Source organism: Notamacropus eugenii, chromosome 5, assembly GCF_028372415.1.
Source record: "Notamacropus eugenii isolate mMacEug1 chromosome 5, mMacEug1.pri_v2, whole genome shotgun sequence".
NCBI lineage: Eukaryota > Metazoa > Chordata > Mammalia > Diprotodontia > Macropodidae > Notamacropus > Notamacropus eugenii.
In genome coordinates, this window is record NC_092876.1 from 13,475,057 (window position 1) to 13,499,605 (window position 24,549).

The 24,549-nt window shown below is 48.0% G+C and overlaps 2 protein-coding genes across 2 annotated transcripts; both read right to left on the bottom strand.

Annotated features, from left to right (window-relative positions):
• Positions 1–4,860: 4,860 nt before the first annotated feature.
• LOC140507334 (uncharacterized) lies at positions 4,861–12,081 on the bottom strand. The gene is made up of 6 exons (XM_072615446.1): positions 11,271–12,081; positions 10,939–10,974; positions 10,310–10,785; positions 7,934–8,005; positions 7,193–7,350; positions 4,861–6,752 (listed from the first exon to the last, which is right to left on the bottom strand). The coding sequence occupies exons 1-6, from the start codon at positions 11,302–11,304 to the stop codon at positions 6,572–6,574; spliced, it is 957 nt and encodes a 318-aa protein (XP_072471547.1). The 5' UTR covers positions 11,305–12,081; the 3' UTR covers positions 4,861–6,571.
• A 2,911-nt stretch (positions 12,082–14,992) lies between these two features.
• On the bottom strand, positions 14,993–20,964 carry LOC140503465 (platelet glycoprotein VI-like). The gene is made up of 10 exons (XM_072607478.1): positions 20,868–20,964; positions 20,530–20,565; positions 20,091–20,375; positions 18,407–18,700; positions 17,683–17,724; positions 16,730–16,831; positions 16,595–16,637; positions 16,450–16,490; positions 16,287–16,342; positions 14,993–16,099 (listed from the first exon to the last, which is right to left on the bottom strand). The coding sequence occupies exons 1-10, from the start codon at positions 20,899–20,901 to the stop codon at positions 15,920–15,922; spliced, it is 1,113 nt and encodes a 370-aa protein (XP_072463579.1). The 5' UTR covers positions 20,902–20,964; the 3' UTR covers positions 14,993–15,919.
• Between the last annotated feature and the right edge of the window lie 3,585 nt (positions 20,965–24,549).

Here is a 24,549-nt window from a genome sequence, read left to right on the forward strand (position 1 = left end):
AACACTATTTTTGTTGGTGGAATATTTCCTGCTCCTACCAAGTGCTGATGCCTCCCCCATGAAACATATATGTGTTTGCTTAGTATATACTTTGTATGTGGAGGAATATCCTTTTAAATTTCAGCAAAGTTGAGAGTTGGAAAGGACAGAAGACAGATACATGGAAACAGAAGAATCTCTGCCAGTGCTTAAAACAGGGTTTTTCCCATAGTAGGCACTTAAGAAATGCTTAATGATTGATCATTAGGTATAAAGGACACATGCATTTTAAGAAAAAAAATCTCAACTCTATGAACTGTGATCAAGAACAAGCTTTCAGGGGGCAGAGCCAAGATGGCAGAGTAGAAAGACACATATACTCTAGTGCTTCCCCCACAGCTCACAAAATACCTGTAAAAAATGACTCTCAACAATGTCTAGAGCAGCAGAAGCCATAGAACAACAGAGTGAAAGAAGTTTCCAGCCAAAGGTAATGTGGAAGGCAGACAGGAAAAGTGTATCTCATAGGAAGTAGAGCTGAGCCCAGCCCTGGCCACGTGGCATGGAGAGGAATGGGACCAGAGCAGGCCTCCAGGGCAGAATCTCCAGCAGGGAGGGTCCCAGATACCTCAACCCAGAAGTGAGAAAGAAAGCTCTGAAGTTCAGTGTGGGAGAGCTTCCCCAGCTGGGCTAGAGGGGAAGGGGGTTCCTCCAGCAATAATTCCAGGCAATGGCAGAGGCGATGGCAGCAGACTTCAGGCAGCTCCTGTGGCCTGAAAGCACCCTGGGTCCATTGTTCAGGCAGCTCAGCTTAAAGCCTCTGGTGGTAGGGAGCAGCTGATCTAAACCTCAGCAGTGAGTGATGGCCCCACCCCCACCCAAAGGTCAGGGGAACTGAGCAGCTGAGTGAAATCACTTAACAAAGGATTCAGAAGTCAAGTAACTGGCTGGGAAAATACCCCAAAAAGGGAAAAAAAAATAAGACAATAGAAGGTTACTTTCTTGGTGAAAAGATGTCTCCTCCCATTCTTTCAGATGAGGAAGAACAAGGTTTACTGTCACATGAAATTAAGTCCTCTGCCTCCAGGGCCTCCAAAGGGAACTTAAATTGGGCTCAAGCAATAGAAGAGTATGAAAAGCAAGTCAGCAGCTTGCTAAAGGAGAACCAAAAAAATGCTGAGGAAAATAACAGCTTTAAAAAGTGGCTACTTCAATTGCAGAAAGAGGTCCAAAAAGCCAATGAGGAGGAGGAGGCATTAAAAAGTAGAATTAGTCAAATGGAGGAGAAGGTTCAAAAGCCCACTGAATAAAATAGTTCTTTGAAAGACAGAACTGAGTTCAGGAAAATGAATGACCATGAGTTAAACCAAGCAGTTAAAAAACAAAACCAAAAGTTTGAAAAAATGGAAGATAATGTGAAACATCTCATTGGAAAAACAACTGACCTGGAAAATAGTTCCAGGAGAGATGATTTAAAAATTATGGGACTACCTGAAAGCCATAATCAAAAAAAGAGCCCAGACATTATCTTCGAGGAAATTATGAAGAAAAGCTCTCCTGATATTCTAGAAGCAGAGGGCAGAATAAATATTGAAAAAATCCAACAATCACCTCCTGAAAGAGACCCCAAAAGACAAACTCCTAGGAATATTTCAAAGTTCCCAGGTCAAGGAGAAAATACTGCAAGCAGCTAGAAAGAAACAATTTGAATATTGTGGAAATACAATCAGGGTAACACAGGATCTGGCAGCTTCAACATTAAGGGATCAAAGGGCTGGGAATAGGATGTTCCAGAAGTCAAAGGAACTAGGACTAAAACCAAGAATCACCTACCCAGCAAAACTTAGCATAATAATTCAGGGGAATAAATGGTTATTCAATGATAGAGAGGACTTTTAAGCATTCATGATGAAAAGACCAGAACTGAAGAGAAAATTTGACTTTCAAATGCAAGAATCAAGAGAAGCATGAAAAGGTAAGCATAATAGAGAAATCATAAAAGACTTTCTAAAGCTAAACTGTTTAAATTTCTACATGGAAGGATAATATTTCTAACTCTTGAGACTTTTCTCAGTATTTGGGTAGGTGGAGAGATTGTACATACACACACACACATACACACACACATGCACATACTGATAGGCTGTGTTGAATCAGAAGAGATGATATTCACAAAAAATAAAATAAAAATTAAGGGGTGAGGGAGGAAAATACTGGGAAGAGAAAGGGAGAAATGGAATGGGGCAGGCTATAACTCATAAAAGAGATAAAGAAAAATCTTGTTCAATGGAGGAGAAAAGGGAGAAGGGGAGAGGGGAAAAGTGAAGCTACTCTCTCCTCATATGTCTGAAGGAGGGAATAATATGCTCACTGAATTTGTTATGAAATCTATCTTACACCACAGGAAAGTAGGGGAGGAGGGGACAAGTGAGGTGAGGGGAATGATAGAAAGGAGGGCAAGTGGGAGAAGGGAGTAACTAGCAACAAACACTTTTGGGAAGGGACAAGGTCAAATGAGGGAATAAAAATATAAGGTGGAATAGGGTAGGACAGAAGGCAATACAGATAGTATTACACAACAAGATTATTATTCAAGTCTTTTGAAAACAACACATATATAACCTATATTGAATTGCTTGCCTTCTCAGTGGGGCTGGGGAGGAAGGGAGGGAGGGAGGTAGAGAAGTTGGAATTCAAAGTATTATTAACGAATGTTGAGAATTATTATTGCAAATAACCAGGAAATAAGAAACACAGGTAATGGGGTATAAAAATTTATCTTGCCCTACAAGAAAAGAGAGAAGATGGGGATAAGGGAATGGTGGGGTGTGATAGAAGGGAGAGCTCATTGAGGGAAGGGGTAATCAGAATGCAAGGTATTAGAGGGTGAGGACAGGGGAGATATGGGGAGAAAATTTGGACCTGTTAAAAAGTGATGTAAAAAAATTAGTATTAAAACAATTGACTGAATTAATTACTGAGACTCAATGAGAGACATCTTTAGTTTGGGGAAAAGAATTTAGTCAAAGTTTCCTAGAGGCAGGTAGCCTCGGGTAAAATTTGGCATTAATGGAAAAGTTAAGGTTTTAATGGTAAATTTGATTTTATGATTGTTAATTAAGCAGGAGCTGGAACAGGTACAGAAAGGCATGTGAGCCACTTAAGCCTTGGCTCAAAAGATGTTCCTTAGCCAGTGTGAAATTATGGTCATATCTGAGACCTGGTCATTGAAACTTGGTATTTTAAGATGCTATGGGACTATTAACTGACTGTTCTTGTGAGTCTAACTCCAGGTATGGATAGCAGGAAAGACAGTCTGAGCCTCCAATCCATGATACCAGTAAGCCTGTGAGATGCTGGTATGAACTGAAAAGGGTGATCTCATGGGAAGAGTGGGAGAGCAGCTGTTCAACCTGGGCTGAGATAGGATTCTCCTGACTCAATTTCCCCACTGACACCTGGCAGACTTTAAGCCTCACTGAATGCAAGGTGACAATGTACTCCTGCCTGGAACTGAGTTGAAGTTGGGGAGATCCTGTTTGCCTGCAATGTCCTTACTCTTAGTGGCAATTTCCTATAGTCAAAAGGTTTGTAAGCTTAATACCAGATCTATTAAATTATAGATGATTGGTAGAGGAACATCAGAGGTTAAATCTAAAATTAAGCTGTTAGGCTTAGGACTTTAGACCAACAAGAATAAGTTAGGGTTCTTTCATTCTTAGTAATAGTGTGGAGACAATTAAGGCAAGGGCTTATGAAGTTAGGAAACATAGTAATTATTTGTGTCTCAGTTGGTTAATGTTAAAAAAAAAATTTGTTTGTGGTCTATATTGTAAATGCTTTAAAAGAAATATCACCTGACCAAAAGTTGGAATGTTTCATGCTATATGAACTGTGTTAAAAATGAAACATAAAAAAGAACAAAAAGCAAAATAAAAAAACAAACTCTCACCCCTATATACCTAGAGAGATTGAAAATGAAATTCAAATTGGACTTCTCCCCCCTCAACGAATAAACTTCATGGAGAGATTTATACACAGGTACACACACAGATAGAGAGGGAGGGGAGATCAGCATTTAAATAGTGCCTACTGTGTGCCAGGCATTTTGCAAAGTGCATTTCACAAATATTATTTCCTTTGATCCTCAAAACAAACCAGGGAGATAGGTACCATTATTCATTAAGAAACATTAATAAAGCCCCTATCATGTACCAGTCATTGTGCCTAGCCCTCAAGATGGGAAAAAGAAGCAAAAGACAATCGTTGCCCTCAAGAAACTTATGATCTAATGTGAGAAAAGACATGCAAACCAAATGATGCCAAACATGGTATGTCTCCCATAAATGGGAAATCACCAACAGAGGGAAGGCACTCGAATTAAGAAGGGTTAGAGAACCTTCCTGTCCGTGTTGGAATTTTAGCTTAGACTTAAAGGAACCCACAGAACAGGAGGCAGCCATGAGAAAGGAGAGCATTCTGGGCATGGGAGACCAAATGAAGACAGATGGAGGGTCTTGTTTGTGGAACAACCAGGAGGTCAGTGTCACTGGGGGAAAGAGTCTGTGGGAGGTGAGAAAGGTGGAAGAAGATTGGAAAGGGAAGAAGGGCTAGGTTAGCCAGAGCTTTGAATGCTAGAGGATGTTGTTTGATCCTAGAGGCAACAGGGAGCCCCTGGAGATGATTGAGTGGGAGGGTGACATGATCAGACCTTTGCTTCTGGGAAATCCGTTTGTTGGTGGAGTGGAAGATGGATCTCAGTGGGCAGAGACTTGATTGAGGGAGACTCACCAGTAGGCTACTTCTCTGTTTATCCCCATTTTTCAGTTGAGGTGGTCGAGGCAGGCAGAAGTACAATGACCTTCCCAGGATCAGAGAGTTAATGAGTATCTGAGGCTGAATTTGAACTCAAGTTTTCCTGACTCCAGGCCCAGTGGTCTAACCCCTACTCCACCTGGCTGGCACTGATGTGCTAATGCCTTCAGTTTAATACAATTTATACCTTTGAGATGAATGAAAATCGCGAGAGACAGAGTTTCTGGATAAATAATAATCAATTTATTTATTATACCTAGCAAATAATCAATGAATTAAGTAAGTGATTTGGTCAGAAGCCAAAGATGAATCATTGAGATTATTCAATGTTTAAATATCCTTGGAAGGGTGTGTATTCCTGAGAGGCAGAAATCAATTCTTATTGGTTAACAATTAATGAGAGAATGAATATTATAATGATAGGTGGGCTTATTCTAATGTGGTACTGGCAGATGTCACTCATCAATCATGTCATTATTGGACAAAGAGACTCATGTCCAGCCAGACCACATCCACCAGGCAAGCTAGACAAAGGGATCTATCTCCACCTAGTACACTTAGGTTGAACATAATGGGCCAGAACTCACTAGATTAGATTCTCTTTTCCCTTTAATTAAAAGTAAACTTTCCCAGCTGGGTGGGGGCCTCCCCCAAGATTGAGGAGAACGTCTCCTTGTCAGCCCTGTCCTTCACAAGGACTGTGCTTTGAAAAAGAAAATAGAAAGGGGAAACAACCTGGATTACCCCAATAGTATTAAGTGGTTATTAATCATTTCTCTTACCTTGTAGAGAAAAATCAAGTCCAGGGTATACATCATTAGGAGAAAGAAGTACTAAAGAGAGTGCAACTGTATGGACTTCCTTGAATTATGTTCTGTTCTGGTTCTGAGCAAGATGTATCTATCCATCCATCCATCCATCCACCCACCCATCTGTCCATCCATTGATCATCTATCTATATGCACACACACACATACACACATATAATTTATAGACACAAATGTGTACGTATGTATTTAGTATTTTTCCATGAGGCTTTCTGCTACCTTTTCAATGTATAAAGCTTCCTGCATAATCCAGAATTTGAGGCCCTGTGTTCCAGAGATGTGAGTTGCCTGGGCCCTGTGTCCTCCCCACATGTGATTCACTACCAATATGTCTTCAGCTTACTCCCCAAACCCCCCCCAACTCCTTTCTCCCTCTGCCAAAAGGAACTTTCTGTGCATTTGTGGGAGAGTGAGTCTCAACCTGTTTTTGAGAAATGCTCCATAAAGATTGCTCATGCTCTGCATTTAAGTAAATGCCTCTCCTAAAAAGTTGAGAATTAGTTGTCTGATTATGAAGGGGAAGCACACTGGTGGGGACTCTAAAACTCTAGTGGTGGGGGGAGAGTTCCCCTCAGGGTCATCCACTGAACCAGAGGTAACAAGTAACCCTTTGGGTATCTAACCAGCCAGTTCTAGTGTGAGATGGGATGCTAGTATACACTTGTACAAGGGGGAGTTTTGGTTTCATGAACAGAAATCAGTTGACATAGTCACAAATATGATCCCAGATAATAAACTAATGTAAGGAGGGGGAGGGTCTAGAGGGAATCGGGGTGTTTCTGGGCCCTACCTCCTGATGGTCTTCTTGACCTCTGCCTCCCTGTCCCCATTCCCTGTAAGGAGAGTCAGAGCCAGGCTTTAGTGGGACTCAGCTCATCCCTCATTGGGCCCTCAGCCCAGGTGTCCTGCAGCCCCAAGAACTCACTGAGTCTGGCCTGATGCCACCATCGTCAATGGCAGAGAAGGAGGATGAGGAAGAGGAAGAGCAGGGTGAGGAAGGCTGAGACTCCTAGTAAGATGCCTGCTGCTAGACCTGGGGAAGCTGAGGATAACGACGAAGGTGGGGGAAGAGTTACCAGGACACAGGCCTTTGGGGAGGTCCCAGCCCAAGGGGAGGGAGACAGAGCCTGTCTTCAAGCAGCCTCCAGTCTTACTCAACAATTCAGTTGTGCTACTGTTCAGTCATGTCTGATCCTCCCCGACCCTGACCCCATTTGGAGTTTCCTTGGCAGAGACGCTGGGGGTGTTTACCATTTTCTTCTCCAGGCCATTTTACAGATGAAGTAACTGAGGTACACAAGGTTAAGTGACTTGCCCAGGGTCACATAGCTAGTGAGTGTCTGAGGCCAGATGTGAACTCAGCAAGATGAGCCTTTGTTACCCCAGACCTGATGCTCTGTCTGCTGCACCACCTGGCTGCCCACAGTTCAGGTGTACAGACTCTTATTAAGCCCTCCCCCTGACCCAGGCCCTGTACTAGGTCACCCCACAGCAAACATGACAAAACAAAGCTGTCTCCTGGCCTCCAGGACCTGACATTGTCCTGGGATGCTCTGGTACCATGTACATACATACATCGATGAGGCCTCATCTGATGGATGGCATCCCTAACAACTGGGGAAGAGGGGCACAGGAAAGGCTTCTTCAGGAGGAGGCTCCTAAGCTCATCCTGGGAGGGATCTTTACATTGTAAGAGGAGGAGGTGAGGAGGGGGAGCCTGAGCAAAGGCCTGGAGTTGGGAAAAGAAGATTAATAAGGTCCGGTGGGAGGAGTGGAGGGAAATGAGGGGACCCTGGATGGGTTGGGCACACCCTGATTGGATGTTCCACCTTGCCTCCCTCCACTGTCTGGTGAGAATCCTCCATTTACTCACCCAACAGCATCTTGTCAGAATCAGGACTAAGAGAGAAGTTCCCTGGGGGTGAAGAAGGGGGCAGGGTTATGGGCTGGGCAGGGGAGCCTAGAGAATCCTGGAGGGAACCCCAGGGTAAGCCTCAGCTCTGCCCAGACTGGCTGGGTGTGGGATGTTAGGCAAGTCGTTCCCTTCTATGGGCCTCATTTTTCTATCTAGTAAATGGGTGTGTGCTCAGTGACCTCTCCTGACCTGTCCACGTGTGAGACTGGGAGATTCCATGATTTTTTTGACCCCTCCTCTAGCTCCTGTCTGGGCTTTGGGGGCATGGTAGGGACACAGAGAGAGGAGACAGATGAGGAGCTTGGGAGTATTTAACATCCCCCCTCCTCACTTTCTACACCTCAGGCCTGCTCTGGCCACCTCTTGTCTCCCCGTCTGACGTTCTCATTCCCCTTACCTGGGACCTAGTAGACACGTTGTCTGTGAGTGGGACCAACATAACTGGACAGGTGACAGATGGTGAGGGTGTCTACAGAGGCCAGGGAGGAGAGTCCTCACTGTCTGCCTTCTCTGAGCAGACCCAATTGCCCACAATCTCCATCCCCTCCCCCTGAGCTTCCCCCCTCCCCAAGCTGTGCTGGTCCCTGGGTTCCCCCAGGCCAGGGCCCTGAGCAGGTGTGGTGGTGCCATGGGGCCAGTGATGGAGTTTGGGGAAATATGGTAGGCTGGGGCACCCTCACCTGTGACTCTGAACACCAGGGGGTTGTTGGGACCTGATCATTCATGGGGCCTGTCACTGTGAAAGGTGTAACACTGGTAAATTCCTTCATGGGTAGAGTTCACAGCTGGGATGAGGAATCAGGCCTGAGATCCCCTTTCATGGTTCTGGGCCTTGCCTCGGGCAATCTCTTCTCCCTCCTTGTATACAGCAAACATGTCATACCATGGCTGTGACTGACACTGGAGAGTCACATTGTGTCCTGAGGCCACCTCAGGGCTGGACAGGCTGAGAGTGAGGGTGGGTCATGGAGACCTGGGGGAGGAGGAGGGGAATAGCCTGGAGTTAGGGCTGTGACCCTGATTTCAGAGGAAGAACAGACATGGCTGATGGGACGACTGGTTTGGAATTGCCTGGACACCTGACTGGGGGTGGAGGTTTAATCCATCTCCAGAAAAATGGAAGTAACTTTGGGGGAAGGAAGGACCTTAGACAGCTCAGATGGGAAAAGGGAAAGAGAGTGACTGGGAAGCAAGAGAGAGAGAGAGAGAGAGAGAGATGTTGGGGGTGTAAGCTCAGTTCCATGTGGACAGTCTTGGGCAGGTAAAAGTGAGGACTTCTAAACCTTAGAGTTCTCATGAGGCCCCCCAGGGAACAGCAGGGAATTGAGGTGTGAGACCAGGCTATCTCCTGCATCTCCGCCTCTTCTCCGTGGGAAACGTGCTGGGGAGAGCATCCCACCCTTGAGATTAGCCCAGGGTCTGAGCACACCTGTTGTTGACTAACAAAAGGCTGAGGGCATGCACGGTATTCACGTGCAAACTATGTGGCGGGAGAGCTTAAGTAGGGTCAGGAAAGCCTGAAGGCATTCTTAGAGCTGAGGGACCCTTACAGGACAGAAGGCCCCTCTCCCCTCTCCCCTCTCCCCTCTCCCCTCTCCCCTCTCCCCTCTCCCCTCTCCCCTCTCCCACTCCCATTTCCAATCTCTTACTATAAGATCTTTGCCTCCTTGGGAAGAGGATTCCTCTCTCCTGAGGAAGAATTCACCCTGCACATGTAACCAAGACACTGAATAAAGCCTAACCCTTGTTCGACTCTGGAAAGTCTCTTCTCTCATACATTTATCTGGTTTGGCCAGCCGATGACCTGCGATAGGTAAGACTCGGGTAGCCCTTAGGCCTCTAGCCCTGACAGAGAGAGAGAGAAGGAGAGAGAGAGAGAAAGAGAGAGGGGGGGGGGGGATAGAGAGACAAAGACAGAGACAGAGACAGAGAGAGAGAGAGAGAGAGAGAGAGAGAGAGAGAGAGAGAGAGAGAGAGAGAGAGAGAGAGAAGAGAGACAAATGGGGCCCAGTGTGCAGAGGGAAGCTTAGACAGGGTGTCTTCTTCCCTGGTTTGGGGCTGAGAGCCCCAGTACAGGGCTTTTGTCATAGAATCTCTCTGTATGGGGATGGAGGTATATTTAAGACCCATCTCTGCACTTCTGCCAAGTTATTTGCTCCCCCAAACAGAGTCTGGCTCTCACTCAACCTGGACCCTGGGTGGGTCTCTGGGGCAGGTGTGGGAAGGAGAGGAGGGAGCTTGGTTATGATTCCAGGTTCACTTCCATCCTCACCTCCTAAACCTTCCTATATAGAAAATCCCTGAGGATACACAGAGTAGACGCCCCCTCCTCTCCCTGTGCCTAGGTTTGAGTTAGGAGAGGGGACAGAACAGCAGCAGGGCTGCCCTGCACTTCCTCTCCTGACTTTGGAAGCATCAGGGCTGGGAGGGGAAGATACCCCACCAGCCATGAGCCCCTCCCCAGGAGCTACTAGCTCTGTCTGGTATCCTGAGACCCAAGCTGAGCCTCCTGCCTCCTCTCTGGCCCCAAGATGGGATCTGCCTGAGGCAACTGGTGGTGCAATGGAGAGTGCCCTGGGGCTGGGGTCAGGAAGACCTGAGTTCAAATTTTGCCTCAGACACTCCTTAGCTAAGTGATCCTGAGCAGGTCACTTCCTGTCTGCTTGCCTCAGCTTGTAAATGTAAGATGCAGATCATAACAGTACCTGACTCAAAGACTGGTTTTGAGGATGAAATCAGAATAACTAAAGAGTGCTTAGCACATAGTAGGTGCTGTATAAATCCTGATTCCCTTCCCCCACTTCTGGCCCCAGAGGGAGAACAGAGGCAGAGACAGGGAGAGGACAGGAAGGGTAGAGACAGAGGGATACTTGGGACCAGGCTGGGCTGGGGAGGAGCTTAGGGTCTGCTGGGACCCAGAGCCAGTCCTGCCTGAGGGGCCTGGGGCCCAGGGAGTGTCCTCACCTGTCACTACCAGCTCCAGAGGATCACTGTGCTCTGACCAGACTGATGAGTGTTTGTAGAGGCAGACATATGTCCCTGCATCTTCTTCTGTCACGGATGGAATGTGAAATTCGACCTCTATTCCAGAGGGTTTCACAATCATGATCTTTGTCCTTGTAGAACCTTGCTCTTTCTCCAGACAGTAGTCATCAGCCTCTACAGACCCCTGGCATCTGAGGGTCACATTCCTCCCTCGAGGTACCAAAGAGCTGCTCTCTACCTTGAGGGAGGGTCTGGGGAGTGTGTCTGGAAGGAAGGAGAGCTGTCAGTTCCAGGGGATCCCCTTTCTGTGTGCCTTCCCTACTGAAGCCCTCACTCAGCCCAACTAGATCTACCCCCTCCGTCTCCTGGGGGCAGTTGTCTGCTCTGGGCAGAGGCAGTGTGGGGGGAAGAACTCACCTGCCTGTGCCCTCATTCTGTGGCCCAGACACAGCCCTGGCAGAGAGAAACTATGATTAATCCCAGCTCTCCACATTCTCCCGCCCAAGACCCCCAGAGGAAGGAGACAGGGGGTTCACATCCTGGGCTTGGGGTGATGGGAGTGAAAAGGGTTGGACCCCAGAAGACCCCTCTAGGAGCTCCAGCTTCCCCCACCCACCTTGCTGGGTGACCTCAGACTTGTCACTGCCCTTCTGTGGGGGAGAGTTTCTTGCTCAACAAAATGGAGGTGAGGTGGGTTGCAGCTGAAGGTGGGTAAAGTCTCCTCAAACATGGGATTTGTTAGGACTCACCAAGGCACAGCAGGACAGAGAGGGTGTGGGTCATGGTGGTCCCAGAAGCTGGTGGCAGAGGGGACTGCTGGCTGAGCAGGACACTGTCTGAAGCACAGGGTGGGACCAAGGTGGGCTGAGCTCTAGGTTTGCCAAGGCCTGAGAAGAATCACTTCTCCTTCCTCTCTGTGGTCATTACTTCATTGATGGCTCCATGCTGGGGCTGGCGGGGAGAAGGATGAGGGGGAGGGGTGTTGCAGAGTCCTCTAGTGTCACAATGCTGGGTCAATTCTTGCCTTCTTTTGTGACAATCCAGGCCCCACAGCCCAGAAAAGATCCCCAGGTAAGCCTCAGGTGCCAGCCTCACAACTTCTCTCCCCCTCACAATTGGCAGGTGCTGGTCTCACCATAAGGACCCATAAATGTGACCCTGGTCCCTAAACTAAATCCTGCCCTCAGCCTCAACCCTGCCCCCCAGCCCTCCTCCTTCACACAGGGCTCAATTCTTCATCAAGCAGACAGATATTCCTGTGTCCTGGTCAAGAAGGGGTGAAAGTCATCCCACAGAATAAGGGTTTGATGGATGGGCTCCTTGGGGAGCTGCTGCCTCAGGTCTAGAGGTTCTCTGCTGGAGTTTCCCAAGTCAGCTTGCCAGCTTCAGTCCGTCCTCAGCCCTGCCAAGGCCTCTGCCTTCTGCAGACTCAAGGCCCTGGGATTCTCCCTCCCATCTTGTCCTCAGGCTGGCAGGTCAGGTCCCCAGGATGGGGCTAAGAATTCTTTAATACCGTTGCTTAGGAGCGCCCCCATGTGTACCCACAAGGCATTTAGCCCACTGCTGTCCCCCCAGTGTCAATTCACCAAGTGACCTCAGCTCTCATTGATTCCACAAGTACTTACTTAACTTTTACAAAAGGATCGTTACTGACATGTATAGTAAAGTACCAAGAACCAAAAAATCAAATCCCCCAACCCCAACAACCAGGCCAGTGTCCCTTCTGTCCACCCAGGTGGTCCTTTGAGACAGCAGCTTCTGACAGACAGTGGTTACGAGGAGCAGGGTGAGCCGTCTTTATCACTGTTTCCAGCCAGCCCTCTGGAGCCCAGAGTGAGGGATGCTCACTCCTTCTCTGCTACTGAGATCCTCATGAGATACCCCCTTTTGGGGCTCCTCTTGGGTCCCCATAATGGCTGATGTGAGACCCCCCCCAGCCCTGTGCTGCTGGGCTAGGTATTAGAGATGCAGCTCCATTCACAGACTTGGGAAATTAGAGGCAAAGAGTGTGTGTGTTGTGAGGGTGTGTGTATGTGTGAATATGTGTGAGTGTGTGTGTGAATCTCAATGTGTGGGTTTATATATGTGTGTGTGCGTATGGGGCAGTGTATGTATGTGCACATGTATATGAGAGTGTGTGAAGGTGTTAGTGTGTATGTACACATGTATGTGTGTTTCTCTCTGTGTGGGTGTATGTGTTTCTGTGTGTGCACACTCAGACATGTGGAGTGTACAAAGAGGAATACACAAGTAAAGGAAGGAGGGAGAAGGGGGTATACCTTGCTATTTCCACTCATTGGGATGTGGGAGAAGAATATGCAAAGATGGAGGAAGGGGCAGGTGGAATAGGCATCCAATAAACTTCAATCCTTTCTGACATGAATAAAGAAAGGTGAGATGCACCTTGGGTGTATTATATGAGTTTTGAACAGGGAACAAGTGGGGAGGAGAAAGCCGTTAACAGGGACATATGTATAACCTCCGGGACAAAATCATGGAAAGCAAAACATACTCAAAAGAGTCAATTTGAAAGAATCCATTCTCTATCAAGACATACTTGAAAGAAAACATAACCTGGAGATGTGATTCAGAAGAAAGAAGGAGAAGGATAGACAGTAGACTCAAAGAAGTAGACTGTAAGGAGATGGCCTTCACATGGGGAATGGCTGAAAACTCGGGGATATGGATGTAAATGCAATGGAATATTATTGTGCCAAAGGAAATAAGAAATAAGATAAAAGGGTTTCAGGGAAGTGGGTCGTATGAATTGAAGAAGAGGGAAGTGAGGAGGACGATTTATAGTCGGGCAACAATATTTGAAAAAGAAAATCTGAGAGGTTTGGGAACCCTGATAAATGTAAGGTCAACCATGTGTCCAGAGGACCGATGATGAATCATGTTACCTCCTGACAGAGAGGGAATGGGCATGACATGTAAAGACAAGCATTTTGGGATGTGACCATTGGGTGTGTATGGGTTTTGATTGTCCTTGCTATTTATTAAAATGGTTTTTTTCCTATTTCTGTCCCTAGCTTTTTAGCTGTGGGGAGGGTTAGGGTGAGGAGAAGAGAAGGAGGTAGTGGTAATGAATCTGCCAAAAGGAGTCAGGGACACATTTGTCCAAATGCCAGGAGAGAAGAGAAAAAATGTTGAAGGAAGCACAAAGAGGATCATTGGAAGAGAAAGTGTGCAAGGGATTATATCCTGAAAAGGAAAAAAGTGTGCTCTGTGGAATGGAGGCTCATGGTTAAATGTACATTCCTCTTTTGTTAACTTAAGTCATTAAGTATTTCTTAGCTATATGACACAGAGATGCTCCTTTTTGATATTTTACTTCAGTTCATACATAAATACACATGCACACCTCCACCTGCATATATTTATGTGGTATACATATATGTATATGTACATACACACACATGCTAACACTAACATTCGATGAACAGCTCTTTTAGGCTAGTAGGAGCAGGCTTCACCACCAATAATAAACCTTTTGTTTTCTGGAATATCATATTCCAATCTCCCCTTTCCTTCAGGGGTAGGATTTGGAAAATCCTGTAAGATTTTTCACAATTTCAGGATAGAAGAGAAGCTGATCCTGCTGTGGTACAACAGAATGGATGCTGGCTTTGCAATGGAGGACATGGGTTCACATCCTAGCCTTGCCATGTTCTACCTGTGTGACTTTGGAAATATACTTAACCTCTCCGGGTCTGTTTTCGTTTTGTAAACTGAGAGGACTAGTACAATCAACAAGTCACACATGAAGCAGAAAACAAAGCCTTCTAGGGGGTTTCCTGACATCCTAACTATGTTTCCATTGCCAATGGAAATAGACTTCAGGCTGCTCTTTGGGAGGTGGGGGGACCTGAGGAGCCTTTGCTAAAGAGAGATTATAAGATTTCCTGGGAATCTTTTTTGGAAGACACAGGCTTCACTGTGGTCACTGCAAATGTCAACCATTTGGCCTTTTCACTCTCATAGAGATACTATCACCCGATGCCTAAATGGGTCAGGAAATTTTTTGGGTGAAAGTATCCCATCTCTGATTCAGTATCTGGGCTTTATCACTTAAGACCTGGGTTAACTTCCCTCCCAATTCCAAATACAATTTAAGTTGCATGATAAGCCAACAAGCTCTGGGAGGGGCTGGTACATAGTATATACAGGGAGGGGCTGGTGTCTTAGAAAGCTGGCTGACCCTGCAGGAAGGAATCCTGGGACTCCACTCCAGTGGGGGAAAATCTGAAATCCCTGCAGGTTGGAAGTCCCCTTCTAAAGGGGTCAATTAGGTCCTCAGTACTTTGTGATATGTGCATCTTTCCATCCCAATAAGAATTTTGCGTAGCTGAAGAATAGCCTCATGGCTGTGTGAAGATCCACACTGTGGAGCAAATACCGTATATCTTTTACAGGTATGAACTGGTTTGTTGTTGGGTAAGAAAGAAAATCAGCACGCAGTGGTTCTGGTTTTATCTATTGTCTTGTCAACCAAAACTGTTCCTTTCTTTGAGAGATGCCAGTGCCAGAGACCTAAGAACTTCTTTGGATAAATCCATGGAACCCCAGCCTTCCAAGGAGGCTGCAGGAAGTGTTCACTGGGCTTTGCTGAAAGGCTCTGTGGGCCAGGATTTCACTGTTTCAGCCAGACAGTAACAAGCCTGATTTCGTCTGCACCTTCTCTTTAATTTCTCCCAAGGTTATTCCTAATCTCCTGGTAGTTTCTCTTTCACTGGATGGAACTCTGGGTCTGAAGTCTGGAAGATCTGAGTTTACTTAAGTTCTGTCTGCTTCAGTTTCCTCTTCTCTAAAATGAGTTATAGTACATACCTGTGAGGGCTGTTGTGAGGATGAAGGTTGTGAAGTTCTTTGCCCATATTAAAGCCTTCTCTAAAGGATTCTACTTTTATTTTCTACTGTGGGTTGCATAAGTGAATGTGGGGGTCCTTAAAAATTTGGCAACAGTAAAATTTTCTGAAAGTACAACAATCAAAAACAAATTCAGAATCAAGTGAGTCATGAATCAGAGGCGGTTCTGGCAGTGCTTGCCCGTATGACGTCATGAGACTTCCCTGCAGCCTCAGTTCTGAACACACAACGTGTGCACTTTGCACTGTGAATGCCGTCATGCCACATGATACCAACCAACGCTGCCAGAAACACCTCAGCTCAGATTTGACTCTAACCTATGTTATGAACTGCATTTTCTTTTACTGTAGGTAAAATGCCCTGGCATTGCCCTTGGCACGTTCTACCTCAGAGACCAGGAGAGAGGAACACTGTTCCCAGCATTTCAAAGTCCTTTCTGTCCTTCCCCTTGGGGTGAGGAGCAGGGTTCCTAACATTTTAGTGTCTGGCTCATTGGGTAGGACAAGGTTTGGCCTCTGAAAGCAGAGGCTTATTGAGGAGAGGCCTCTTTGTCCTGGGGTCCCCTGGGCTCAGACTGAGCTCCTTGAAGGGCAGCATAGAGGCTGGGTTCGACTGCTCCAGAGTGGGGAGGGTCCTTGGCCCCAGCCTTGAGGCTGTTGAGGTTCAGCTGGGCGTAGGTCACTTCCTGAGGGTCTTCCCTTTTGAGAGCCTGGTGGGAAGGTATAAAGGGATGCAGTGGGACATGGGGCAGGAGGGCTGAGGACGGGAAAGGACCTTGAACCCTCCCAGACCCTATGGGCTGCCCTATGGGTTCTCCTTGAACCCTTCCAGCTGTGTTTCCCTGGGGCAGCCTCTCCCTCCCTGTTCCCTCCAGAAGAGATCTTTGAGTGACTCACAACAGTGTCCTCCTGTCTGGTCTCTTCTGTCTGTCTGTCTTCATTCACAGCAGCATCTGGAGGGAAGAGGAGAAGGCATGAGGGGTCAGGACCCTGGCTCTGCCCAAGAACAAGCTCTTCCCTCTGCCACCCCAGGCCCCCTGACCTTGCCCCCTGCACTCACACAGAGTCTCCTCCATCGGGGTCCTCTCCTCTGGGTCAGAGCTGGGGACAAGAAGTAGCAGATAGTTGAGGAAGAAGGTTTGGGAAGGTGGACAGGTGAGGAGGTTGAGAGTCTGGGGGTAACTGCATTGTGTCTGGGGGCCTACCTCCTGGTGGTCATCTTGTCCTCTGCCTCTCTGCCCCTATTCCCTGTAAGGAGAGTCAGAGCCAGGCTTTAGTGGGACTCAGCTCATCCCCCATTGGGCCCTCAGCCCAGGTGTCCCACAGCCCCAAGAACTCACTGAGTCGGGCCTGATGCCGCCAGTGTCGATGGCAGAGGAGGAGGATGAGGAAGAGGAAGAGCAGGAAGGCTGAGACTCCCACTAAGATGCCTGCTGCCAGACCTGGGGAAGCGAAGGATGATGAACAAGGTGGGGGAAGAGTTACCAGGACACTGGTCTTTGGGGAGGCTGCAGCCCAAGGGGAAGGAGACAGAGCCTGTCCTCAGGCAGCCTCCAGTCTTACTCAGTAATTCAGTTCTGTTTTAGTTCAGTCATGTCTTAGCCCCGACCCCATTTGGGGCTTCTTGGCAGAGACACTGGAGACGTTTGCCAATTCCTTCTGCAGGTCATTTTTCAGATGAAGAAACTGAGGTATACAAGGTTAAGTGACTTCTCCAGGGACACACAGCTAGTGAGTGTCTGAGGCCAGATGTGAACTCAGGAAGATGAGTCTTCCTCACCCCAGGCCTGGTGCTCTGTGTGCTGCACCATCTGACTGCCCACAGTTCAGGTGTACAGACTCTTATTAAGTGTTCCCCCTGGCCCAGGCCCTGTGCTTGGTCAGCCCCATAGCAAACATGGCAAAACAATGCTGGCTCCTGGCTTCAAGGGCCTGACATTGTCCTGGAATGCTCTGGTGCCATGTATACAAAGAGATGAATGGGACTTCATCTAAGGGGTGGGATCCCTAACAACTGCGAGAGGAGGGTATAGGAAAGGATTTTTCAGGGAGAGGCTCCTAAGCTCAGCCTGGGAGATATCTTTACAATGTAAGAGGAGGAGGTGAGGAGGGAGAGCATGCTAGGTAGGGGGGACAGCCTGGGCAAAGGCCTAGAGTTGGGAAAAGGGGAATAACCAGGTGCTGTAGGAGGTATAATGGGAAATGAGGGGGACCCTGGATGGGGTAGGCAGATCCTGACTGGACATCCTACTTTGCCTCCTTCCACTCTGCTGGGAATCCTCCAATTACTCACCAAATGGCATCTTCTGAGAATCAGGGCTTGGAGACAAGGTCCCTGGAGGTGAAGAAAGGGACAGGGTTAGGGGCTGGGCAGAGGAGCCCAGAGAGGCCTGGAGGGAGCCCCGTGGTGAGCCCCAGTTCTGCCCAAACTGGCTGGGTGTGGGATCTTGGTCAAGTCCCTTCCTTTTCTGGGCCTCACTTTTCCATCTGTTTAATGGGTATGTGTGCCCAGTGACCCCTCTTGGTCTATCCACCTGTGAGTCTGGGATATTCCATGATTCTTCAGATCCCTTCTCTTGCTGCTGTCTGGGCTTTGGAGTCACAGAAGGGATAAAGGGAGAGGAGACAGACTGGAGCTTAGGGATATTTAACATCCCCCCACTCCACTGTCTACATCTCAAGGCCTGCTCTGGCTGCCTCTTGCCTCCCCCTCTGACTTTCTCACTCCCCTTACCTGGGACCTAGTAAACATATTGTCTCTGTGTGGGACCAACATAAGTGGACAGGTGGCAGATTATGAGGGTGTCTAGAGGAGCCAGGGATGAGAGTCCTCCCTCTCTGCCTTGTGTGAGTAGGCCCAATTGCCCAGACACTCCATCCCCTCCCTCTGAGCCTCCTCCTCCCCCAGCCCTCCTGGCCCTTGGGGTCCCCTGGGCCAGGGCCCTGAGCTGGTAGGGAGATGCCCTAGGGCAAATGAGGGATCATAGGGGGAATTAGGAGATCTGGGGCTCCCTCACCTGTGACCCTGAGAACCAGGGGGTTGCTGGAACTTGACCACTTCTGGGGGCTGGAAATTTGAAAGGTGTAGCATTGGTAAGTTCCTTTGTGGGTAGAGTTCACAGCTTGGATAAACAACTTGGCCTGAGCCCCCATTCCATGGGGTTGTGCTATGTCTTGGGTGATCTGTTGTCCATCCTTGTACAGGGCATACATGGTATACCATGACTCTGACTGACACTGGAGGGTCACGTTATGTCCTGAGGCCACCTCAGAGCTGGGCAGGGCTGAGAGGGAGGGTGGCTCGTACAGTCCTAGGGGAGGAGGAGGAGGAGAGCCTGGAGTTAGGCCTGTGATCCCCCTCTTTCAGGGGAGAGGGCAGATTTGGGTGGTGGGAGAACTGTCCTGGACCTGCCAGACCCCTGTCTGGGGGTGGAGGTTTAGCTCATCTCTACAAAAATGGAAATATCACCACTTTGAGGGGGAGAGGAAAGACCTTGGATAGCTCTGGTGTGAGGGAATGGAAAGTGGGTGAAGGAATAGGAAGAGAGAGAGAAAGACAGAGACAGAGACAGAAATAGAGAGACACAGAGACACACAGAGACAGAGACTGAGAGAGACAGAAAGTGTGGGAGGGAGGGAAAACATAGAGAAAAAGAGAGATAGGAAAGACAGAGACAGAGAGAGAAGGAGGGAAGGAGGGAGAGACACAGAGAGAGAGGAGAGAAGGCTCCAGGCAAGGGGAGACAGAAACAGAGAGAGAAGAGACACAAAAAAGGGCCAGTGTGGGGGTAGGGAAGCTTAGACAGGAGGTCTTCCTCCCTGGTCCGGGGCTGGGAGCCCAGTCCCTGGGCCTTTGTCACAGAATCTCTCTGTATGGGGGTGAGGGCATATTTCAGACTCATGTCTGCACTTCTGGCCAGTTATTAGCTCCCCAAAGCAGAGCCTGTCTCTCATCCTGGACCCTGGGTGAGTCCCTAGAACAGAGGGGAGGAGGCTTGGTTGTGATTCCTGGTTCACTTCCATCCTCACCTCATTCTTGATGTATGGAGCCCTCTAGGGATACCTCCCCTCCCTGTGCCTAGACTTTAGTGGGAGAGAGGACAGAGCAGCAGCAGGGCTGCCCTGCACTCCCTCTCCTGGCTTTGAGAGGGTCAGGGCTGGGAGGGGGAGATGCCCCACCAGCCCTGTGCCCCCTCCCCACAAACCACCAGCTCTGTCTGGTGTCCTGAGACCCAAGCTGAGCCTCCTGCCTCCTCCCTGGCCCCAGGATGCGATCTGCCTGAGGCAGCTGGTGGTGCAGTGGATAGAGCCCTGGGCCTGGGGTCAGGAAGACCTGAGTTCAGATCTAACCTCAGACACTCCTTAGCTAAGTGATCCTGAGCAGGTCACTTCCTGTCTGCTTGCCTCAGTTTCTAAATGTAAGATGGGGATCATAACAGCACCTGCCTCATAGAGTTGTGAGGATGAACAGAGATAATAACTAAAAAGTGCTTAGCACATAGTAGGTGCTGTATAAATCCTGATTCCCCTCCCCCCACCTCTTGCCCCAGAGAGAGAGCAGAGGCAGAGACAGGGAGAGGACAGGAAGGGCAGAGGCAGAGGGATGCTTGGGGCCAGGCTGGCCTGGGGAGAATCTTAGGGGCTACTGGGACCCAGAGCCAGCCCTTCCTGAGGGGCCTGGGGCCCAGGGAGTGTCCTCACCTGTTACCACCAGCTCTAGGGGGTCACTGAGCTCTGACCAGCCTGATGAGTGTTTGTAGAGGCAGACATATGTCCCTGCATCTTTATCTGTCACAGATGGGATATCAAATTCGCCCTCTATTCCGGAGGGCTTCACATCCATGATCACTGTCCTTGTAGAACCTTTCTTTTTCTCCAGACGGTAGTCATCAGCCTTTATAGACCCCTGACACCTGAGGGTCACATTTCTCCCTTGAGGTACCAAAGAGCTGCTCTCTGCCTTGAGGGAGGGTTTGGGGAGTGTGTCTGGAAGGAAGGAGAGCTGTCAGTTCCAGGGGATCCCCTTTCTTTGTGCCTCCCCTACGGAGTCTCCTCACTCAGCCATACCCAGCCTCCCTGTTCCTTGTCCTTGGGGACACTGTCTATTCTGGGGAGGGGAAGTTTGGGGGGAAGGACTCACCTGCCTGTGCCTTCATCCTCTGGACCAAACACAGCCCTGGCAGAGAGGACCCTGGTTACTCCCAGCTCCCCACATCCATTCCACCCAGCACCCCCAGAGGAAGGAGGCAGAGGGATCAGATCCTGGGCTTGGAGCTGGTGGGAGTGAAAGGGGATAAAACCCAGAAGACCCCTCTAGGAACTCTAGATTCTCCCCACCCAAGAACCTTGCTGGGGAACTTCAGGCTTGTCACTCCTCTTCTCTGGGGGACAGTTTCCTCTCCAACAAAATGGAGGTGGGGTGGGTTGGAGTTGATGGTGGGGAAAGTCCTCTCAAATATGGGGCTTGTTAGGACTCACCAAGGCACAGCAGGACAGAGAGAGTGTGGGTCATGGTCGTCCCAGCACCTGGTGGAAGAGGGGACTGCCAGCTGACCAGGACACTGTGTGAGGCACAGGGCGGGACCAGGGCAGGCTGTGCTCTGGGTTTGCCACACTCTGTGGAGGGTCACTTCTCCTTCCTCTCTGTGGTTGCTGCTTTATTGTTGGCTCCATGCTGTGTGTTTTGGAGAGTCCTCTAGTGTCAGAATGATAGAAGAATTCTTGCTTTTTTTTGGTGATAATCCAGGCCCCACAGCCCTGGAAAGATCCTCAGGTATGCCTCAGGTATCAGTCTCCCAGCTCCCCAAAACTGTCATTCACTTAATGCTCTGAAGGAACTGAATAGACTCTCCCTCAATGGTCCAGTGAGAAACTTCTCTTCTAAGCCTGCCTATGAGGAGTCCAGATCTGCCACACCTTGGCCTGGAAAGGACTGGGCAAGAAAGGATCAGCCTTTGGTCCTGAGCCCCCCTCCCCCCATCTTTGAGGCCTCTGTACCCAATGTCATTACACATATAGTCCATACTGTGGCAACATACATTTTGTTGAAGCAGACAAGAATGCAGGAATGCTGTGGAGGATCTGGGTGGGCACTAGGAAAGCCTCAGTCCAAGCCTGGCCATGACCAATGACTCTCTGTGGCTGGCATGGTCAGTTCTTTCCCCCTCTATCAATCTGTCTCTGAAGCTCATGCCAGCAGAGGGAGAGGGAATGCGGATCTTTTAGGGGCATTGTGTGAAGGTGCACCCACATCCAGCTTCCCTTTCTTTGCCTCATTACCCAAAGACTCTTCCCCCATGGGCACTTCCAGAAGGGACAGGGGTCCTCAGAAGTACCCCCTTATGTCACCAATCCTTTGTTTCCTTCTTTCCAGCTGGCCCCAGAAGGGGCTTTTAGATACAGCTTAGAGCCAGGAGGGCCTTGGACACTGAATCCCACTCCTGCCTTCTATAGATGAAGAAACACAAGCCCCCAGACAAGTTGTGACTTTTCATGGAGTGAACCCTGGGCAGAGCCTGGGTTCTAAGAGTGACCCCTGAGGCCCCTCACCCTTTCCTCTCCCCTGGTGACTACACTGCAACTGATCTCTCTGCTCATTCTCAGGGCTCGGTTTTTCTCAGCCCCTTTCTGCCTTCACAAATCAGCCCACATGTTCCTCTTTCCCTCTGTGATATGCTAGCTAATAGAAATCTGTCCTGTCTTAAAAGGTCAGAGAGGGGTGAGTTAATCCCCTCCATGCTCAGAATCTCAGTTGGGATTGTTGGGAGTGAAGAAGCCATGTAGGAGACAAGGACCATTTTGAGTTAACTTGACCCCTAGGTGGATTGTCCTGAGACCAGGTGTGGGTCCTTGGATCAAGAAGTTTATAAATGTGCTTTTTAGGACTGCAGTGGGATGTTTCAGGGTCTCCCAGGGACTTCATTACTGACTCCTTCTAATGAACGGTCCTGGAACTTCCTCTTATTTTGGAGGAGCAGAGGTAGGGGGTTCTGCTTTAGTCCCATGGGAACTATTTTCATCTGGTAATATTTTGATCTATTTTTATTCAAGTGCTGATTATTTAGATGCTGAGGCTCAGAATGATCCATTTCACCAGATGTACAACCTGGAATGAGGCACCTTTCAGTCTAATTTGGCACCTTGCTCCACTGGGAGTTCACCCAGGACTCAGGGGATTGTGCCTCTTTGCCCTCTGACCTACTTGGTGCTCCACACAGGACCTGGGCCTCTTTCCTCTTTCTTCTCAGGGTCTAGTGCACATTCCTAGGTCTCCTTCTTCTTTATCCCCTCAATGCCAGCACATTTACCCAGAAGTCTTTTTTCTCACTTTCAATGTCTTTCCTGAGCCCCAGAGTCCCATCAACAGCTTCCTGTTGGACATTACTATCTGCATGTCTATGGCCATCTCCAATACAACCTGGACAGAAGAGCTCATTGTCTCACCTCCAGATGAAATGTCTTGTTTTTGTGGAGCACCACCATGCTCCCAGTCACCCAGGTTTACCACCTCAGGATCTTTCTACACTTCTCACTCCCCCTGGCCCTCCTTGTCAAGTCATTTACCTAGGTTTTCCCCATTTCTCTTTCTATTACATCTCTCTCATCCCTCCCAGTGGTTCCATTCTTTACAGTCATAATTCTGTCAATTACTTCATGTCTTGATCACTTCTTGCCTGGATAATTTCAGTCACCTCCTATTTGATCTTCCTGCCTCAGGTGCATCCCGTCTTTAATTCATTCTTCATAGAGCTTCTAAAGTGGCTTTTCTATAGCCCAGGTCTGACTAAGACATTCTCCAGATTTTTTTTTCGTTTCTCATTTTTAAAATTTTACTTTATTTCAAAATTCCATTTTACTTTTTTTTTCCCTTTTCAAATTGTGTCCTTCCCTACTCCTCTTCCAACACCCAGTGAGAAAACAAGAAAGACAAAGCCCATTACTCATATGCACGCTCATGGGAAACAAATTCCCATATTCACCATGTCCAGAAAAAAGGAAGAAGAGAAAATCCCTTCTGATCTGTTCTCTGAGTCCTTCAATTGTCTCTGGAAGAGGATAGCATGGTTCCTCAGGAGTCCCTTGGAGTTGTGTTTGGACTCTGTGTGCTAATGCAAGTTCCTGGCTTTTTCTTAGCTTTCTTCATGTCCTTCATCTCCCATTAGTTTCTGTGTTGTAGGATCCAATACAGACTCTTCTGACTGACATTTTAAAATCCTTTAAGACTTGGCTCTAGTCAACTTTTCCCTGCTTACTGAACTTCTCTCACCACCTTGAACTTTGTTGACCAATCAGATTGTCTCTCTTACTGTTCACACATCAAATTCCATTTCCCTTCTCTGCACTTTTGCACAAGATATTTTGGGGAGCAAACTCAATAAAGGTAAACTGAGATATATAATCCAAGGAAAATCAGGTTGTTTTTTAGCCAGTGATGTGTATGACTCTTAACAAAGCTGATCATAATAGCCAGCAACCCTAACAAGAGTGGATTCTCTTTACTGATTCACAGGAAAGAAGAGTATCTTATGGAATATAAGAATTGTCTATACTAAGAAAGTCAGTTGGGATTCAGGTGTCATTCTGACAGTTAAGGAATATGGTACCCATCTGTCTCCTGTAATCTGTCCTAGGAGATCAGAGGTATCAGACTCCCTGTCCTCTTGGAAGGGATAAAATCTCTCCTAATTGGACAAAGACAGGTAAAGACAGGTGATATATATGTTGGGGGATGGCACCAGGTTAAGCTGGCTTGACAAAGCATCCTAAATGGGGCAGTAACACAGAATAAGGTTAATTACAAAACAGAATCAATGATCAAATGACACCAAATAATTTTAATCTCCTCATTGTGCTCCATGTATGCAAGACCCTGTCCTCCCCTGCTTACCCACCCCCCACCTGAATTTCCAGTTTCCATCAAAGCTCATTAAAACACTATTTTTGTTGGTGGAATATTTCCTGCTCCTACCAAGTGCTGATGCCTCCCCCATGAAATGTATCTGTGTTTTTTTAGTATATACTTTGTATGTGGAGGAATATCCTTTTAATTTCAGCAAAGTTGAGAGTTGGAAAGGACAGAAGACAGAGACATGGAAACAGAAGAATCTCTGCCAGTGCTTAACACAGGGTTTTTCCCATAGTAGGCACTTAAGAAATGCTT

Excerpts from the sequence above, each read along its gene's own strand:
- LOC140503465 (XM_072607478.1), bottom strand. The coding sequence starts at position 20,901 with ATGACCCACACTCTCTCTGTCCTGCTGTGCCTTG. Across the intron at positions 16,832-17,682 it reads TTCTCAGAAGATGCCATTTG|GTCTGGCAGCAGGCATCTTA; the intron begins GTGAGTAATTGG and ends TCGCTTCCCCAG. Across the intron at positions 16,638-16,729 it reads GCGGCATCAGGCCCGACTCA|GGAATAGGGGCAGAGAGGCA; the intron begins GTGAGTTCTTGG and ends CTCTCCTTACAG.
- LOC140507334 (XM_072615446.1), bottom strand. The coding sequence starts at position 11,304 with ATGACCCACACCCTCTCTGTCCTGCTGTGCCTTG. Across the intron at positions 10,786-10,938 it reads CAGAATGAGGGCACAGGCAG|ACACACTCCCCAGACCCTCC; the intron begins GTGAGTTCTTCC and ends CCTTCCTTCCAG. Across the intron at positions 7,351-7,933 it reads ACGTGTCTACTAGGTCCCAG|GCCTTTGCTCAGGCTCCCCC; the intron begins GTAAGGGGAATG and ends TCCCAACTCCAG.